At 37.2% G+C, this 20,706-nt stretch overlaps 1 protein-coding gene across 1 annotated transcript; it reads left to right on the plus strand.

Annotated features, from left to right (window-relative positions):
• Positions 1 to 11,929: 11,929 nt before the first annotated feature.
• Positions 11,930 to 19,385, plus strand: LOC140888313 (uncharacterized). The gene is made up of 10 exons (XM_073295997.1): positions 11,930 to 11,939; positions 12,056 to 12,129; positions 12,285 to 12,377; positions 12,477 to 12,719; positions 12,813 to 12,897; positions 13,033 to 13,182; positions 13,928 to 14,118; positions 14,188 to 14,766; positions 17,955 to 18,272; positions 18,714 to 19,385. The coding sequence occupies exons 1-10, from the start codon at positions 11,930 to 11,932 to the stop codon at positions 19,383 to 19,385; spliced, it is 2,415 nt and encodes an 804-aa protein (XP_073152098.1).
• Positions 19,386 to 20,706: the final 1,321 nt, after the last annotated feature.

The raw sequence follows: 20,706 nt of genomic DNA on the forward strand, positions 1-20,706 counted from the left end.
AAAAATCCTTTCGATCCGTTCGGGGTCTAAAGGTTTTTCCAAATTCTGGCTCCTTCTGATTTGGGCATTCTGGGCAGATATTCTCTGACCATCGTCCAATATGAGCCATGTTACAAAATTTTCGGCGAGTTTCTTTACTCCCCGGCAGCTTGCTGTTCCACAAAAGATTTCTTTTCTTTTCGAAGAGTTCTTCCGCAAATGCTGTAGTTTTTCCTGTCATTGTGTTCAACAGAAACGATCCATTCACAGAATTCTGATAAAATTTGAATGGAAACTTGACTGTGTCCATCTCAGTAAGACAAACCCAAATACCCCATGCCCTTCTGGTTGAGATCTCATTTTCCCCGAAAGTGGACACCAAGGGTATTTCTTCAGTTTTAGGATCCTTGATAAATTTATGACTGTTTATATCAGGTCTCCTCAGCTTGATGAAATGAAAGGGTTCATGTGATCCTTTCACTGTTGGTTCTGGAGCTGCACTAAAAAAGTATAACTCAAGCACATCTCCTCTGGAAAAATGATCATTATTTGCCCATGTTTCTTGGACTGCTTTCTAGATCCATTTTGGTAACTGTGATATCTCCGGTTAGCTTGGTGACGTTGTATAAACTGAGGCTAAAGCCCCAAATTCATACCAGAGTTTTACATCTTTAGGATTGACATTATTTTTTAGCCAAACCCTTGGATATATTCCTGCAACATCAACCCTGCAAGTGTTCGGGTTAATTTCACTCCTTGTATTCAATTTCTCCCACCTTTGTTGATAAACCTGGAATGGAAAAATAATAGATGGATTAGTATCAATCTTAGATTTTCCCTTGTCAGTGTTGGGCCTAAGATTGATCTCTTCCTCTTTTACCCCAGAGGCGGAGGGTTGACTTGATGAGTTATCCTCATCAATTGTTGCTTCATCCAGATCATCAAAGGCTGATGATAGATTAGCACTTGTTTCTTGAGTTTTGGATTCCTCAACATCTTGTTTCACAATCGGTGGTTGTATTTCTTGTTCTTGTAAAACCAATGGTTTTAGCATATCTTGTTTATGAGAAACCAATAGTTTTTCTATAGCCTTCACAATTGGCCCTTGAATAGCAACCCATAGTTGTGTTTGAGCTTGCATACATCCTGTAATTTGATTAGATATTTTGATCCGATCAGCTTGTTGTAACCTGCCGGCCATTTCAGCATTAATGGCTAACTGGTTGAACTCGTTTTGAAGCAACCCAAGGTGTTCCCTGAGATGCCTCTGCATTTTCATGATGGAATCCACGTCACTGCCTTCTATCTCTTGTTAAGAAATCTGCAAGAATATTTTCATGAGATTTAATAATAACAATATCAAAAATATAATTTTGACATAATGCTTGCCATCTTAATAACCTAACTTTCTCAGGTTTAGATTCAATCTTATTTTTTAGGAAAGCTTTTACTTGGGTGTTATCAACCTTCAGAGTGATTTTTTAGCAAGTAGAAATAATAATCATTTTTCAAAAGCCCTTTTAACTGCATAAAATTCCTTCTCGTTGATATTCCATCTAATGGCCTCAGATTCTGAAAAAAGACCAATAGAGTATCTGCATGGTATTTCTCCATCTGGAGTGATCTTGGTATGGACTGATGTCCACCAATCACCGCTGGCATCCTTAAATAATACCAGATCATCTTCATCTACGGGTATAGCCATTTTTGGGAGATTTTTACATATCTCTTTTAATTGGTTTACCCCTTTAGTATGGTCATCGGTTCATATAAACCTAGCATCCTTTTTTAACAAAGGACTGAACACCTTTCTGTACATTTCTAGATTGTTAATGAACATCCCTGCAAAATTAACTACTCCAAGAAAACTCTGGAGTTGTTTTACATCTTTGAGTTTATCTGGAAAATTCTTTACCTTTTCCACAATATGGGGTTGTAGAATTATTCCAGTTTCATCAATCTCAATACAGAGGAATTCAATTTTCCTCGTTGCTATGACTGCTTTTTTTCAGATAAAACCAGTCCTTCTTGTTTATAAATTTTAGAGAAAATCTCTAAGTGTTTAACGTATTCGTCTATATTTTTTGATGCTATAAGAATATCATCAATATAAACAAACATAAAGTTGAAATAATCTTTAAAAAGGTTATCCATCTTTCTTTAAAATATCTGGGGTGCATTAGCTAATCCCACAGGCATAACTTCCCAAATATAGTGTCCTTGTGGAGTAGAGAAGGCTGTGAATTTCTTACTTCCTTCTTCCATTCGAATCTGGTAAAATCCAGACTTACAATCAAATTTTGAGAACACTCTAGCATTTCGTACACATCTAATTAGGTGTTCTCTACTCGGTATGAAGTACCCATCAAACTCCAGGATTTTATTAATACCTTGGTAGTTAATAACTAGCCTGGGTTTCCCTCTTTTTATTTCACCATGATTTCTAACCAGAAAACCTGGGCTGCTATATGGTGAAACTCCTTCTTTGATTAAACCAAGGTCCAAATGTTCCTTGATAATCATTCTCATATCCCTTTGATATGTTATGTTCATCGGGATAGGCTTATATCTGACGAATTCATACTATTTGCCTTTCTTTAGAGTAAGACTGGCTTTGAGTTGATTTTTATCCCACCATGCCAATGGATGCTCGTTGTAACTTTCTTTGAGCCTCTTTTTGACATCTTCAAGGGATACTTTATTCTCTAACTCTATATCTCTGTGATTTAGAGTTACCTTGAGAAGCTCCATATCCTCTGTTTGGAGTTCTTGTTCTGTTGTTATTTCAACATGGTTTCTCCAAACCTTCTTGGATCTTTCATTTTTGGGTGAAAAAGTTGTCCTTTATCACCACGCTTGCTGCGAAATATTATCGGCAATTGTCGATAAAAAGCAACCTTGAGTCTTTGAACGATAATTTTATGCTCACAAATTCTAGTGAACATAAGTCTTCTTGACTTATTGTCTTGTGTGTACTTCTTAAACATTTTTAAGAAGTTATTTCCTAACATGATATCAGCTCCTGTATCATGGAAATAGATTGGTGGTGTTTTTACCTTGTACCAAGATGTTTGACATGCACCTCCTATAAGGATCTCTGCTTGTTTTATTCCTTTGCAAAGAATCAAAATTCTTCGAGAGAAATCTCGTCCAGCAATTTTTGGCAATTTCTCTTCACATTCTTCTTGGAAGACTCCTCTTTTTGCTGTACAAATTCCTGCTCCCGAGTCAATATAAGCTGCAAAATACTCAGCCTTATATTGTTCATATAACATCCCTATCGGAATGTATATGGAGAAAGGACTTGCTGTCATTTTTTAAAGGGATTACTAAATGGTCCTGCCATTTTTAACAGACTGTGTTGTAACTCAGTAATCCGATTAAGACTATTTACCTTTAGTTTCCCTAAGGCCTCAGAAGGTAGAGTATGGTTAATTACTCCTCTCTACTTCTTCAATGCGTTCTAGTAAATCATGTTCATGACTTACTAATTTCAACTGTTGCTTCTTCCTCTGTTTATGAACAGAGTTTTCGAATCTGATTAAGGGATTGTCCCTTATCCAATTCTCTTGGTTTTCCATTTCGTAGAATTCTTATTGAATTCTCCAAGTCTTTTCTTTTGTCATGAACTCTATTCCTTTTTCAAGGCGTTTCCATGGTTTATGGTCCTCCAGGAATTCTAGACCAAAAATGAGTTGATCTATTTCTTTTCCTGGAATTCTCCAGATTTGAACTTCCAATTCTCCAATATTTATCACTCCTTGTTAAGTTCCTTTTTCCTGTTGTTCCAAATATTAAATCGAGTTACAAGGGAACAAGTTCCGATGAATTGTAATTTCGAATACTATTTTCACTTCTTTCCATCCTTTTGGAGATCTAAGTTTTCCTATTATAGAAAACTCTTTTTCTTCTGGTGGAATTTCTTGAATAGGAGATTTGTCCCATCTCCTGCTTGTCATTCTGTCTCCTTGGAAAGATAACCTTCGGGTTTCTATTTTAAGGTCTCTGTATAGAACCGGTCTGTCTTGAATTTGAATGTCTGTTTCCTGAATTAAAGGAAACTCGATTCTTTCCGGATATATTGCTTGAACAACTTTCCCAAAGATCTCTGGAATTTCAATGAACTCATTTCTAATAAATAATTCAGAATGGTAAGTATTAGAAAGAGCATATGAAATTTGATACGTAATAGAATATGGCCTATTACCTTCCTTCGGTAGTCTTTTTACCTTGAAGTTCTGATGCAAAGTCAAGGCTCGACTAAAATCTCTATCAGCTAAATTGTAGGCTATTCTTGGATAAATAACTCCCACAATTTTTTATGCACATAAATTTCCCGAGATAGTTCCTAGAACCGCATCTTGTATATTCCCCATTCTTTTATTGCATACTACGATATCTATGGGTGAATCTATTCCCTCTTTAAAAGTAGCCTTGATCATAATCTGGATTGCTCCAATATGAATCCAAGACATTGTCTTTGCTACTTCTGCTTTTAATTTCTATAATTCTTCTCGAATTTCTTCAAAGGGAATTAACTGCATTTCAATTTGATTACTGGTTAGTTCCATTGGGATCGCCATTTCCCTTCTGGATACCTTATAAATCAAATTATGTCTTCTTTGTCTTAGCCCTAGGTTTCCTAAGACTCTTTCAATTTGTCCTGTCGAAAATCCTTGGTACTTATGTAATGTTGGATTTTCTCTCATAATCCTTTGGACCATATTATGAGATATCATGATTTGACTAAAGAACCCAGCCAAACTTTCATGTGTTTCATGGCGAAACACTTCCTCTTTACTCTGATTCTGATTCCGATTCATCTTCAAAAACTTCTCGACTAAACAATATCTCTTTTTCGTATGTGCTTTCATCTGAGGGGATATCCTCAAATTGATATACTTGGATTAGATCTTAAAAGAAGACCGAATCATCCATATTTGGTGTTGCTTCAAAGAGTTTAACTCATTTTTTGTCGTTTTCTGGACAATTTGTAGATATATGTCCTCTTGCTCCATATGTCCAATAGTTGTAATCCTTGAAACTTTCACTTGCTCTTGTATGAGTTCTTCTGAAAGTTCTTCTTGATGGTGTTCTTCCCCTGCTTTGTGATGAGCCTGTTGCTGGGGATGTTCTTGTAGGTCCACTTCTTCTACCTGATCTATAGGATCTGGCCTTTTGTTTGGACCAAAATGTTCTTGGTTTTCAAGAACTTTTCATTCTTTTATTATAGAGATTATTTCTGAATTTCTTTCTTTTAAATCCCTGTGATCTGTTTCCAATGATCGTTGGAAGATCATTTTCTCTACAACACAAAGGTGTACGCTTATGTATTCCTCTTATTTTCTTGTAGTTCTCTGTAATGCTGCCATATGACACCATTCTGCTAATTTTTCTTTCAAAAAGGAGGCACGTCTTGCCAATGTATCAAGATTGCCTGGAACATATTTTTTAATCAGCATTTCTCTCCAGTGACTTGGCATTTTTGCAAAAAATAGCTGAATAGCTATATTTTCCTCGACTCCCGAATTCCATATGTATTTAGTGAATAACATAATGCATTCATCAACTAAGCATATATCATGTAACTCGAGGCTATAAAGAGCTTGAGTATATCTTCTCTTTTTCTCTGTATCTTGATTATTGAAATAGTCTACTCCTATGAATTGTGCTTTAAATAGGGTGGTCATTCTTTCTCTAATCTCGCTGAGGGATTCTCTTGCTAAGATTGATTCCTTAGTTTCTGGCATAGTCATCTCCCATGCGATCTTAACAGATCCCATTAGACTCATTTCTAGATGTTTATTGAATCCTTCTTTATTGAGATCTAATGTCCCTGCTGCTATTCTCATAGCTGACGTCCAATCATCTATAAGATCTTCTTTATTTTTGAAGTCCAAAACATCAAGGTTTAACATAACCTCGTAAGGATGTATTGGATCTAAAACAGTTTTTCCGTAAGGAGTTTGATGGAGTGGAATTTTACTCCTCCTTGATCTGGTTCCTGCTGGATGTGAATTTTCTTCAACCTGAAACTCACTATGTGGTTCTTCTGTTTTAACCACATATCTTGGGGGATTCCCTATGGGTTGTTCACCCTCGGGGGAATTCATTTTTAGATCTACTACTTTGAGATTCGCAAAATAATCCGCAAGATCTTGTAGATCCTCGAGATTTAATCTTTCTAAAGTCGTCATCAGATAGTGTTTTTTTTTCTGATACTGCTTTTATAAGATTAATCATCATTTCATCATTGGTTAAAAGTTTTTGGACCATTTTGGTTTTACCTTTCTGATGTAACAAAGGTTCGGTACCAAATGAGAGTGGTAATCTTCCTCCTGTATTTCCTTTTCTAGAACCCGAAGTGTGTTCTAGATTTATGATTTTATTTTGAAGATCTTTTAGGTTTCCAAGAATTTCTTCTTGTTTCTTAAGGATTTCTTCAATTTGCCGAGGTATTTCATACAGCTGATTACTGTAATATTGTACCGTCTTTTGAATTTCTCTAAGATCTCCGGAGAGTTTAGAGGAATCTAGGGTAATCTCTAAAAATTGAGAGTTAGAAATCATTTTTCTTTATCTCTTCAAAATTAAGAGCATTAATCACAACCTGTTGTAAGTAATCTATTGTGAATAGATTAACTTGTTTATAGGATTTCATATGAATAAAATTCTTTTGATTCAAACCTTCGTTTGAAGTCATCTTTTTAAAAAATATCTTCTCCTCAACAAAGAAAAGCATGAATTATCGAATAATATTATGTCTGAATAATTAACCTAAGACTTTGATACCATTTTTGACACAAATTCTTTGTACCATGATTAAGCACGAAATCTACAGATTTTAGCATAAAGTCTTTAGATTTTGAGCATAAAAAAGCATAAATCCAGTATAAGAATTAAACAATTTAAATATTCAAGTTTGATGGTCCTAGGGAGCTATTGCAAAGAATCTTATGGGTAGGGAGCTAGGGTAAAGTCAAGTTTAGGTTTGGAGATTTATCGCTAATTTGCTCAAAGTAATTTTACCCGGGTTTTTTATCCATGACGTACGTGTTTTTGTTGCCGAAATATTTGATGTCGTATCTGCTGGCGATCGATCTGAGAAGAAAATGAAGCGATTGCCTGTTGAATAAAAGAAATATGATAGATATCTATAAATTAAATGGGAATCTAGAAAATGTAACAATTTTCAAACTTTGAACGATTCAAGTTCCAACCGAATCAAAGGAATCAAAAGAAGAACATGAAGAAAGAAATGAAAAATACTGGCTTATAGTATTTTGGGGACACGACAATTCTTTACCATGTTAACTTTTATGTTTTTTTTTCAATTTTAATTAATAATTAATATCAGTAAGTTCATACTTTCATATGGTTAAATTATGAGACAATGACCCAAAAATCCCTAAACCTAAAACCAACTTATTTATCACTACCTACTCAAATATAATTAGTTTTGTGAGACCTCGATTCTAAACATCTAATCAAGGACTAAACTAACAAGCAAGCATTAAAAGCCAAGAACATTTTTTTTTTAAAACGGGGAGGGGCCGCGCCTCAGATCGGCGCGGCCGCGCACAGCGCCCTAGTTGCCGCGCGGTCGCGCCCTCCAGAGGCGCGGGCGCGTATGGCGCCCTGTCCAGGGGGCGCAGGCCGCGCGGGCGCGCATGCCAGGCTGCGCAGGCACGCTGCACCTGTTGTTCTTGCTACGAAAAACAATCCAAAGGATATTTAAAGCTCGGGAGAGTGCAACAATCAAAGCTCAAACAACATAATCATGCATTGGTACACAAATCCAGCAACATACAATACAAGAACTAATAGAGTTGTTCAACTGCTCAACAGGATAGAACATTCATCGGTGCTAGCTATTACAAGCCGACTACAAAACATAACAAGTTCTAAACACATGCAAGACAACCTCCAATCCAAGTTCGAGTTTTAAACACGCTTCAAAACATAAACTAGATTGTCATGTTAATACGACTTCTAAACCGAGTCCCACGACTAACTCTCCCTCTTGTTGCTAACCAGGTCTTCGCTGACTTGATCATGTCCCATCTGTTGCCAAGTACACATACAAAACAAAGCAACAGCCGGATAAACCGGTGAGAAAGATACTCCCAATAAAAGCAACATAACAAGTAATGAAATCAGTAAACATGCTTCCAAGGCAACACGTAATCAATATCAACGTAATGAAATGTATGTCTTTAAATCGGGACTTGCTATCGGCAAAGGTCCGATTCGGCCGCCTGTGCGTTTTGAGATGGAGCTCGTAACTGTTGGGATCTTTGTTCAGCTCCTGACGCTGGATTGCATACTCGTGTATTGATAATTGCAATCAACAAAGAGTGAATATTATAGTAATATGTACTCAAAATTTGGCTTACCAGGCTTGCCGCATGCACCGCATAGGGTCTCGAGTCGGCGATGTTGCATCGTGACACCGGTCCCTGGTTCAGCAGGCTCGCTACGCCTGTTACTCCTGTATGTCCTGGACAGCTTCTGCCATTCCTCCTTCTCCCAATGGGCAAGATATGTAGCTCAAATCACCGGATCGATAGTGCGAGGCACGTTCCCTCGCTTCCTCCAACGATGCAGTGTGCTGCGGTACGTATCAGAACACATTTTGTTCCAAATACGTTGAATTTGGATGTTGTGTTCCGGGTCCCACCTGTACGCAGCCTGTTATTGCAATACAAAATTAAATTAATTTAGTCATCACTTCATGTTAGAGAATTTAGAACCATTACAAAATAAATATTTAAACAATGAGACATTGCATAATAACGTACCACAAATTGATCTCAATAGTAATCACGACTAGGTTGTGCCACGTACCTCCAAGAGTAGCCACCCGAAAAAATCTGTTGCTTGAACTTTTTAACTATAAACGTACTTACGCCGTTCTTCTCTGGAAGAAGCCTACACAAAAGATTCAATAACATTTATTATATGTTAATGTATAATAATATTTAATATGATTTAGGTTTATTTACTACAAGTCCACAATATTAGTATATTTGTAATTCTAACACATTCCAAAATCCCTATACTATCTAATAATGTTAATTCCTAAATTCCTAAATAAAATATGTAAGCATCATATATTCAAATTAAATTAATAAAAACATAATCTAAATTAATTAATATATAAATTATTTACCGCGATGGCCGCGGCGGCAGCGTAACGGCAACAACAACGCTGTTTTAACGGCAACAAAATCCCTATAAATTATTGATTTTGCCACGGTTCATGTCAAATCATGGAAATATTGCACGGTTGTAGTCAAACCGTGGCCAATACAATTAATTAATCATTAAATAAAATAATAATAATAAAGTATCTATTGCCACGGTTCTATTCAAACCGTGGCCAATACAATTAATTAATAATTAAATAAAATAATAATATTAACATATCTTTTGTCACGGTTCTAGTCAAATCGTAGCAAATATAATTTTTCAATTACTATATTATATTAAATAACTATATTATAGTACTTTACATTCCACATCCACTGACTATATGTGTAAAGAAAATAGTCTAATTTTAAACAAACATGGTTAATTAATAAATGCTATAATGGACAGTTATTTGAAATACTGCGTTATTCACTATCTTTAGTATGGTTGTTTGTTTCATTGATAAGCACGAATCTTATAGCTTATTTGGCACTTTAATTTGTCGTATTCGTGCTTGTTTGGCATTTTTATTCCGAGTTTTGCGCTCAAATCGTCATATTTTCTGTGTTTGTAGGTTTGACTAAGTTAGAAGAATTGAATATTGAAGAAAAGGTCAAACATTTTAATGCCACGTAGGAACTTGGCCGGAAGACACGGAAAAATCATAAGAGACTAGGAGGACTGAAGAGAAATTTAATGCACGGACCCTGTGCATACTTTGGAAGAGGGTCCGTTCACCTTCGAAGCAATAGGGAGCTGAGGAAAAATAATTCACGGACCCCGTGTATCATCTGGGAAAGGGTCCGTGTACCCTCGACTTTGGAGTAGCTCATTTCAAGAAAATGCACGGACCCCGTGTGGCTTTTGGAAGCAGGTTCGTGCACCTTCGCAAAATGCTTGGGCTGGAGTTTTTAATACACGGACCTAGGCATGGACCATGTTCGGGGTCCGTGTACATCGCAGATATGAAAAAATTTATATCGCGCAGAATTTGGGAATTTGGGGACTCTGATTATTTTGGGCAACATTGGATGTTATTTTGGACGAAAATAAGGGAGGTATAAAAGGGAATCAAACCCTAATTAAGGCGAACTTTTGACTCCTAGACTTTTGCCAGATTCGAGATTGGACGGCTGAGAGGAAACGAAGAACACAAGCAAGATTCGGCACCATCGCTGAAATTTTTTTTATTCTTCTTTTTCAGTTTTATTTTGTCATGAATTCAAACATGAAACTTTTGTTTGATTTTATTATTATGGAGTAGTCGTCTTTTGATCGGGGCCACAATAAGGCCAAACTATTGATTTTTGTTCATGAAATGGATTGATTGATTTTTTATTTATGAAATATTTATTGATTAATGTTTGTGCATAATTCTTGCTTTTAATCTGGCCAATTAATTGCATGTCTGTTGTTCTTTCTGGACTTGAAAAAGAAAAGATTGAAATTTGCTTCAAAAATATTAATCAACACATGGTTAAACCGACTAGAAATAGTATTCGGTTTCAGTGTGCGATTTTAGACGAAAGCTGAAATTCCATAACTCGTTAATGCATTTTTGTTTAATTAAATTCAATTAGAAATAATTGAACTGTTAAATGAAAATAGGGTTATTAATTCTAGAAATAGATTAATAATTATTCTGGGGAATTTCGTCGTGAATATGAATGATTCTTGTTTGATTAAATCCAATACGTGGCAATTATCGATGTCTGGTACCGTTGTGTGTTCCTGGTCATTTTCTTGAAACTTGAATCAGTCTTAAATTTATTTTGCTCATTTTATTTAATTTAAACTTCTGCTTTAGAATAATTTATTTTATTTTAATTAGTAGTTAATTTATAAAAATCTCTCATTTTAATTAGCCTAGATTAATTTGAATAGTCTATAACTTAGTATTTAAACATTAGTCTATGTGGGATCGACTTGGACTCTGTCCAACTTTATTATAACTTGACCTAGTTCACTTGTTAGAATTTTTCCCAACCGAAATCGTCGGTCAAGTTTTTGGCGCCGTTGTCGGGGACTATTTGTTTACTATTTAGGATTGATTATTTATTTGAGACTGGGTTTTTATTTTACGTTGTTTAATTTTTATTCAAGTGGTTGATTTGTGCGCTTTAATTTTTTTTTTCAGGAGTATATCTCATGTTATATGAGCCGTGCTCGAGTGAGCCATGCTCGAGTGAGCCATGCTCGAGATTCTGAAAAACTCATACCACTTGATCTGGAGATTGAAAGCACTCTTCGTCGTATACGTAGAGATCGAAGGGAACATAACTTAGCTCTAAATTTTGAATCTGAAGAGGAGCTTGAAGATATGGCTGAAGAAGAGAACAACCGCACTCTGATGGACCTTCATCGACCATTAGTTGGAGGATATGGATTCAGCATTGTTCGCCCTGCAGTTCAGGCGAATACTTTTGAGCTCAAACCGTCCATCATCCAGATGATTCAAATGCAATTCAGATTTGGAGGGACGCCTTCTGAGGATCCGAATGCTCATGTGGAGCAATTATTGTCAATCTGTGATATCTTCAAATTTAATGGAGTAACTTCTGATGCTGTTCGACTGCGGCTATTTCCGTTTTCTCTTCAAAGAGAAGCAATTGAGTGGCTTCGAGATTTGCCAAAGGGATAATTACTACTTGGGATGGTCTGGTTGAAGTTTTCATGCACAAGTATTTTCCACCAACCAAAATTACACAACTGCGGAATGCAATCATGTCTTTTAGACAGAAAGATGGAGAATCATTGAATGCCGCATGGTCGAGATTTAAAAAAATGTTGAGAGTATGTCCTGTACACGATCTCTCCATAGGCTAACAAGTAGAGACTTTCTACTACGGGGTTGATTCATCTGTGCATTCCATACTTAATGCAGCTGCCAATGGCAGCCTCTATAGAAAAACTCCTGCAGCAGCACTTGAAATCCTTTCTAATATGGCTGAAAGCAATGTTAGTTGGCAAGACAGCAGAAGAGATAAGAAAGTTGGATTTCTAGAAATGGATGCTCTGCAGCAATTACAGCAAAACTTGATGGACTGACTCATCAAGAATCTCAACTTCAAGCAAATAAATCTGCACCATCTAAGCAATTGAATCAAATCCAGGGAAGCACTGAGGCTGTTGAAGGATCAGCGTGTGGCATTCCATTCATGCCAGATTCATTTTATGATGGGCCACCAGTTTTTGAAAGTGATTCAGTGAATTATGTGGAAAACCAAGGGAGACAGCAGTTTAATCCATACAGTTTCTCATATAATCCGGGTTGGAGAAGTCACCCAAATTTTGGGTGGAAATAGGCTGAAAATTCTGTTGAGCCTCAACATTTTAATCCACCACAGCAGCCTGCACAGCAAAGGCCTCCTCAGCAAGCAGTTAGACCTCCACAAGGTGCTGGACCTTCTATGCCGCCAGGTTTTAAGCCATCTGAGAATAAGTTAAATCTGGAAGACATGCTTGCAAAGTACATAGCGGGGAATGAGATGAGATGGCAGAATCACGATGCCATGATGCAAAGAGTGGAAACCCAATTGGGACAGTTGGCAAACTAGTTCGCTACACGAGCGCCAGGCTCACTTCCTAGTGACACAGAAAAAAATCCAAAGGGCGTCAATGCAATCATAGTAGCTGAACAGGTGAAGAAGGAGGAGGTTGAGGTTGAAAAAGATATCAAGGAGAAAGAATCAGATAAGCAGCAAGGCGAGAACTCAAGGGAGAAAGGTAAGTCTCTTAACTCCAATATTGATATATATTCTCTCCCTTTTCCCCAAAGAGCAAAGCAACTGCAACTTGATACTCAATTTTCAAAATTTCTAGAGATTTTTAAGATGTTGCATATTAATATCCCGTTTGCAGAAGCTTTGGCTCAAATGCCCTCTTATGCTAAATTTTTGAAAGAAATTTTATCAAACAAGAGAAAACTGGTAGATTTTGAGACAGTGAAGCTTTCGGAGGAATGCTCTGCAATTTTACAAAACAAATTACCTCTGAAGCTTAAGGATCCTGGTAGCTTCTCTATTCCTTGCACCATAGGAAAATCATTTTTTAGAAAAGCTTTGTGTGATCTTGGTTGCAAGCATTAATTTGATGCCATATTCTTGTTTTGAGAAGTTAGGAATTGGTGAGGTGAAACCAACTACAATTTCCCTACAGTTGGCTGATAGATCGATTAAATATCCTAGGGGAATATTAGAGGATGTTTTAGTTAAGGTCGATAAATTTATTTTCCCAGTGGACTTTGTTGTTTTGGATATGGAAGAGGATCGTGAGATTCCTCTTATTTTGGGTAGACCATTTTTGGCCACTGGGAAAACATTGATAAATGTCCAGAAGGGTGAATTGGTGCTGAGGTTAAATGATGAGAGGGTAGTGTTTAATGTGTTTCATTCTATGAAATATCCGTCTAATGTTTCTAATTATTTTAGAATTGATGCTACTGATGAGTTTGTTGAGTGTGATGTGCAGGAATTTATATGTGAAGATCCCTTGGAGTTATGCTTGACACATCCAGCACCAAAATAATTGGATAAGGAGGAGATTGAGGAATGCATTCAGTATTTGGACGCCGGCAAACCAATCTCAAGGATGGTAAACTCAATGATTGGGGAGCTTGGACATGTTCCAAGAACATTAAAGCCATCAGTTGAAGAAGCCCCGATCCTTGAGATGAAACCTCTCCCTTCGCATCTAAAATATTTATTTTTGCTTAATAATGATAAACTGCCTGTAATTGTTTCTTCTACTTTGACAGGGGATGAGGAACAAAAATTGACTCGCGTGTTGAGGGAGAATATCAAGGCCATTGGGTGGAGCATAGCGGACATAAAGGGGATCAGCTCTTCCATGTGCATGCACAAAATTCTGATGGAAGCTGATCACAAAACATCAACCCAACCTCAACGGCGGCTTAATCCTGCTATGCAAGAAGTGGTAAAGAAGGAGGTAATCAAACTTCTGGATGTAGGTATTATTTATCCCATCTCTGAGAGTAAGTGAGTTAGTCCTGTCCAGGTTGTTCCGAAAAAGGGTGGGATTACTGTTGTGAAAAATGAGAATAATGAATTAATTCCCACCAGAACTGTTACGGGTTGGCGTGTTTGCATAGACAATAGAAAACTTAATGATGCAACCCGTAAAGATCATTTTCCCCTACCCTTCATTGATCAAATGTTGGAAAGATTAGCTGGACATCCTTTTTATTGTTTCTTGGATGGCTATTCGGGTTATATGCAAATTTCCATTGATCCTGAGGATCAAGAAAAAACCACTTTTACATGTCCTTACGGGACTTTTGCATATAAACGAATGCCATTCGGTCTTTGTAACGCACCGGCTACTTTCCATCGCTGCATGATGGAAATTTTCCATGACATGATTGAGGATTTTATTGAAATATTCATGGATGATTTTTCAGTGTTTGGCTCTTCATTTGATGCTTGCTTGATAAATTTGTCTAAGGTTTTAGAAAGATATGAAGAGTTCAATTTAGTTTTGAACTGGGAAAAGTATCATTTTATGGTGAGAGAGGGAATAATTTTAGAACATAAAATTTCTGAAAGTGGAATTGAGGTTGACAAAGAGAAAATTGAGGTAATTGAAAAACTTCCTCTGCCATCAAATCTGAAAAGGGTGCGTAGTTTTTTAGGACATGCTGGATTTTATAGGCGGTTCATTAAGGATTTTTCTAGCATCGCCAAGCCGATGACTAATGTAACACCTGGTATTTTAATACGTAAATCCGCATGCATAATTAGGAAACTTAATTATTTAAAATTTTAGATTTATGGGTTAAATATCTATGTGAATTATTTGTGCATGATTTAATTTATTTTTTTAAGAATTTAACCCATAAAAAGTGATTTTTATGAATTTTTTATATTTGAATTATTTTATCGCGTTGACGGGACCGTGGACGGACGAGATGACAACTTTCTATCCCATTTATTTCATGAGCCTTTTAAGAGCCCAAAAATATTATTTTGAGTTTTATTACCTCAGTATTTTTAGTATTTAATTTTATATAATTTTAGGAGTCCGTTTATTTTTCAAAATAAGCCAAAATATTAACTTTTTATTATCTTTTAAATTCCCCTAATTTTTAATTTCGGGATTTTTTTAATGTTATCAGATTTTAAATATTATTTAGAGTTTTATTTTTAAGTTATATATTATATATTTAATATCCTAAATAATACATTAATTATCCTATATTCTAATTAATTAAAAACCTAAACCTAATCTACCCAAAACTCCTCGATCCAAAGCTCCATCAGCCGCCACCCCACCCCATATTCATCATATTCTTCGGCTAGCAGCCTCCACGAAGAACACCATAGCCATGATTTTGAAGCTTCCAAGCGTGTCATCGTCGCCCCGTCGTCCCGGACTCGTCACCTACGCTTTTCTCTTCAAACTTTGGTGAAAGGCATGTTTCTTTTCGATTTTTTTATGCCATATCAGTGATGATTAGGTGTGTGTTGAGTGTTCATCGAATTTTTTTAAGAAATTCAGAAAAGGAATCGGTTTTGATGTTTGTATCTTGTTTTTGTATGTTGTTTGATCATACTCACATTTTCTCCTAGCCATGGCTTGTATGACGGCTGGTTGGGGTTCTTCAGGGTCCCTAGGCTAGGCATAGATCGATGGTTATGGCTGGAGAGGGCTAGGAAAGGGCTGGACGGGACTGCACCAAGGTTGGTGCAGATCGGCGCATGTTAGGGCTTCGTGGAAGGGGGCTCGGGTTCGGCACTGTGGGTTGCATGGGGTCGAGGTCTTGGTCAGGTTAGGACCGCCCAGACATGGGCTACTTCTGGGCGGTGGAGCTCCGGCCAGGGGCGGCCGGAGCAGGCCGGCAGCAGCCAGGGAGTGGCTGCTGCTCACGGCCGAGAGGAATAGAGAAGGGGGGGGGCCAATCGGGTTAGGGTTTTCAGGGTTGGGTCCGGGTCGGTTTGGTGGTCCCGGTCAAGTCAGTGGGTCATGGGTTAAGTTAGTTGGGTTCGGGTCCGGGTTAAGTTAGTTGGGCTCGGGTATTTTTATTTTTAAGTTTTAAGTTTAATTAAAGGTTTAATGGGCCTAATTAAATCTCAAAATTTATTTGGGCCCCATTTAATTATTTGGGCTTAATTAATTAAGTGAGTCCACTAATTTTTATGGGCCTTGGGGGCCCATGGAATTTATTAGGCCAATCCAATGGCTTTTGAGCCCATTGGGCCGGAATGGAGTGTTATTGGGCCAAGATTGTGTTAATGGGACTTAAGTAATTATTTGGGCTTAGAATAATTATTATTGGGCTTAAGTATGTTATAGGGCCAGTCTCAGTGTTAATGGGCCAAAATTTAAGTAAATGTGCTTGAGTGTTAGGGCCAGCAGTTCAGTACAACCCATGAGAAATTGCATGTGTCCGAATATATATTTAATTATTTTTTTATGCATGGAAGTTATTTTTATATTTATATGTTAGTATGAAATTAAATTAAATATATAGGAAGGACACACATTTTATTTAAGTACATGCATTCATGAAATAATTTTATGCATGATTTAATGTTTAAGGTTGAGCAAAAAAAAATATTTTATGTTGGAAGTTGAAGTAGTGTGACAATTTAAGGGGGATTCGTCCCCATATGTGAACTATTGAAGGGCAGTTTACTGCCAATTTAAGAGGTGATTCGTCACCGCCACGTACGTTGGTTTCCACGTTGATCAGTATTTAATGTATGATTTAAGGTTATACTATGGATACAACCATGCGATGTTAGATAATAATTTGCTCAATAATATTTATGTATTATGTATTATTATGATATTTAAGTTTAATTTAAGTTATGTTATGTCATGATATTTTTAAGCATGCTCATTCATGTATATGTTATGTATTAGTATTAAAGTGAATTAAATTATTTTAAACCCTTGTTATGTTAGCATGTTGGGCCTCTAGGCTCACTACACTGGTATGGTGCAGGTGAGTACGTAGAGGATGATGTAGTACCCACCGGCGGCGAGGACATCTGAGCAGACATGCAGTGACCCCGTGACCGTGATAGTTGTCTGAGTCATTACGCATGTTTTTGAATATTTCAGCATGTTATACTTTTATTTATTTTCAGTGGTTGAAAGTATTACTCATTTTATTTAACAATTTTCAGTGCATGCAAACTTTATTTATTTTGCTTATGACAGTATTATATTAAATGTTTGACTCAGATATTTAATTTATTAAAGGTTGCATTTTTATTTAATTTATTTATTTTTAAATCTATTTATTCTGTGCATATATGTATGGGCATGTATGTACATATTTTTATTTAGTAAGTAAAAAAAAAATCCGCATATTTATTTATAATTAGAGAGTTAGGGTCGTTTCAACTAATTTGCTTATAAAAGATATACCGTTTGATTTTTCTGCTGAGTGTGTGCAGGCCTTTCAGATTTTGAAGAAGAAATTAATCACTGCACTGGTGATTGTAGCACCTGATTGGGAATAACCTTTTGAGGTGATGTGTGATGCGAGTGACACAGCTTTAGGAGCAGTTTTGGGACCGAAGAGAGACAGATGCATACATGTCATTTACTATGCGAGTATGACACTATCAGCAGCCCAGCTGAATTACGCTACAACAAAAAAGGAGCTACTCGCTGTGGTTTTTGCACTTGATAAATTCAGATCTTATATGCTTGGGAGCAAAGTGATCGTGCACACTGACCATTCGGCCCTGAAATATTTGATGAATAAAAAAGATGCAAAACCAAGACTAATTCATTGGATTCTTCTCTTGCAGGAATTTGATTTGAAGATCATTGATAGGAAGGGAACTGAGAACCAAGTGGCGGACCATCTTTCACGCCTGGAGAATCCCATTCAGAGCAATAGCATTATTCGTGATGAATTTCCTGATGAACAGCTCTTTGAGGTGAACAATTTACCATGGTATGCTGATTTTGTAAATTACCTCTCAAGTAAGTTTCTACCATCGCACTTTACTTATCAGCAAAAGAAGAAATTCTTTTCTGACTTGAAATACTACTTGTGGGAAGATCCTTATTTGTTTAGAATATGTGCATATGGTATAATTAGGCGGTGTGTTCCCAAGGAAGAGGTAAGTGAGATTTTATTTCATTGTCATAAGGGTCCAACTGGAGGTCACTTTGGTGCGTCTAGAACCGCATCTAAAGTACTCAAATCCTGATTTTATTGGCCCACTTTGTTTAGGGATGCGCATGAGTATGTAACCAAGTGTGATGAGTGTTAGCGTACTGGTAATATCTCTAGGAGACACGAAATGCCACTTAATAATATCTTGGTTTGTGAAATTTTTGATATGTGGGGAATAGATTTCATGGGTCTGTTCCCAGTTTATTTTGGGAACAAATATATTCTGGTTGCTGTAGACTATGTGTCTAAATGGGTAGAGGCGAGTGCTTGCAAAAATAATGATGCAAAGGTAGTCATTCTATTTATCAAGAAAAATATTTTTTCACGTTTTGGCACACCTAGAGAAATTATCAGTGATGGGGGTACTCATTTTTGTAACTGTCAGTTAGACAGTCTGTTAGCTAAGTATGAGGTTAGGCATAAGGTGGCAACACCTTACCATCCTCAGACCAGTGGTCAAGTCGAGGTGTCGAACAGAGAAATCAAACGCATTCTGGAGAAGACCGTTGGTGCTTCAAGGACAGAATGGTCTAGTAAACTCGACGATGCACTGTGGGCTTATCGTACAGCTTTTAAAACCCCAATTGGAATGTCTCCATTTTGTCTAGTGTATGGAAAATCATGTCACTTGCCTGTAGAACTTGAACATAAGGCTTGTTGGGCTACTAAATTTTTGAATTTTGATGTCAAAGCCACAGGTAAAGGGAGGTTGCTGCAGTTACAAGAATTGGAAGAGTTTCGGCTTGAGGCTTATGAGAATGCCAAGATTTACAAAGAAAAGACCAAACGTTGGCATGATCAGAATATTGTGAATCGAGAATTCGAGGTGGGACAACAGGTATTATTATATAATTCTCATTTAAAGTTGATGCCAGGTAAGTTGCGGTCGCGTTGGTCTGGCCCTTACACGATTACTCAAGTCTTTCCATATGGCACCGTGGAAATCACTAGCGAAGCTACTGGAAAATTTCAAGTGAACGGCCATAGACTTAAGGTATATCGAGGTGGCGAGGTGGTCGATGAGCAGATCACCATGAATCTGCAAGATCCAAATTAAAAGGGAAGCACAATCGGGCTATAGACTATAAATTTAGCGCTTGCTGGGAGGCAACCCAGTTTCTTTTCTTTTTGTTTCTTTATTTCGTATTATTTTGTTTTATTGGTTAATTTATTTTTGTCTCTTCTTTCTTTGATCTCAGTGATTTTTTGTTGGGTTCAGATATTTTACTGACGCTGATATATCATTGGTTGCGGAGGAGAGCACGTATATTGTTGGGAATCGTATCATTAAGGGGAGTCTCTGAACATTTATGCAGCTTGCATGCTTGAGTGTTTTATCTGACATTTTTAGATGCAAACTAATTTGTGTGGTTTAAGATTGTGAGTTTTAAGGGTTATTTTTCGATCATTATTTTGAGCTGAAAAAGGTGACACGGACCCTGTGTTAGGGTCCGGATATTTAAAATGCTAGAAATTGTGAAAATGCGTAGATACACGGACCCCTGCACGGACCACTGTCCGGGGTCCGTGTATTTTGAACACCATAATAGTCATTACCCGGAGGTGACACGGATCGGCCTCCAGTGTCTGTGCATTTTTCACTCGGAAATTTTGTAAAATGCGAGGGCACACGGATGAATACACGGACCTTGACCCGGGGTCCGTTCATATTGTTCGCCTTTTTTTTCTGTCTTTCGAAGCTGCACAGATCAGGACACGAACCCTTAGCCGGGGTCCGTGTATGTCGTTTTTTGGTTTAAATTTCTCAGACTCGCGATCTGTTTTTCTCAATCCCCTTTTTCAATCCCTAAATCCCCAAATTCGTTCCTCCTTGTTTCTCCCTCTCCAGACCCCGTTCGTCCTCCTCCGAGAATCACCTCGGTATCCTTCTCCTGTATACACCTCCGTGCTCTCGCCTCACACCAACACGCCTCGGTTAGGCTGCCACTCCACATCACCGTGAATCTCTGCTCCGCGCCGCCTCTGTTTCTGTCGGGTCACCCTTGTTTCTTGTTCTAAAACTTTCTCCGGGCATCTTGTTGGTTTTCCTTTTGGTAAGCGTTGCTGTCCTTTCCTCTTTGGCATCGATATTTATAGTTTCTCGGTTGTTTTCGGATTTGGTTTGAGATTGTGTCATTGGACGAATCTTGTTGGAGATTGTGTTGGGCATTTGACTGGGGTTATTGTTGTCAATTCTTACAGTGGTCCTTGATATTGTGCTTGTGTTCGAAACATGGTCCATTGTTTATTGGGCTTCTTGATTAAAATCGTTTGTTTGTGAATTAGCAAAGGAGTTGATTTATTGGTAATTGTGCGTGCACTATTATTGACAGTGTTGTTTAAATGGTTTAAGATGCGAGATTAGACAGTGATTGTGC

The sequence above is a fragment of the Henckelia pumila genome, chromosome 3 (genome assembly GCF_033568475.1).
Source record: "Henckelia pumila isolate YLH828 chromosome 3, ASM3356847v2, whole genome shotgun sequence".
NCBI lineage: Eukaryota > Viridiplantae > Streptophyta > Magnoliopsida > Lamiales > Gesneriaceae > Henckelia > Henckelia pumila.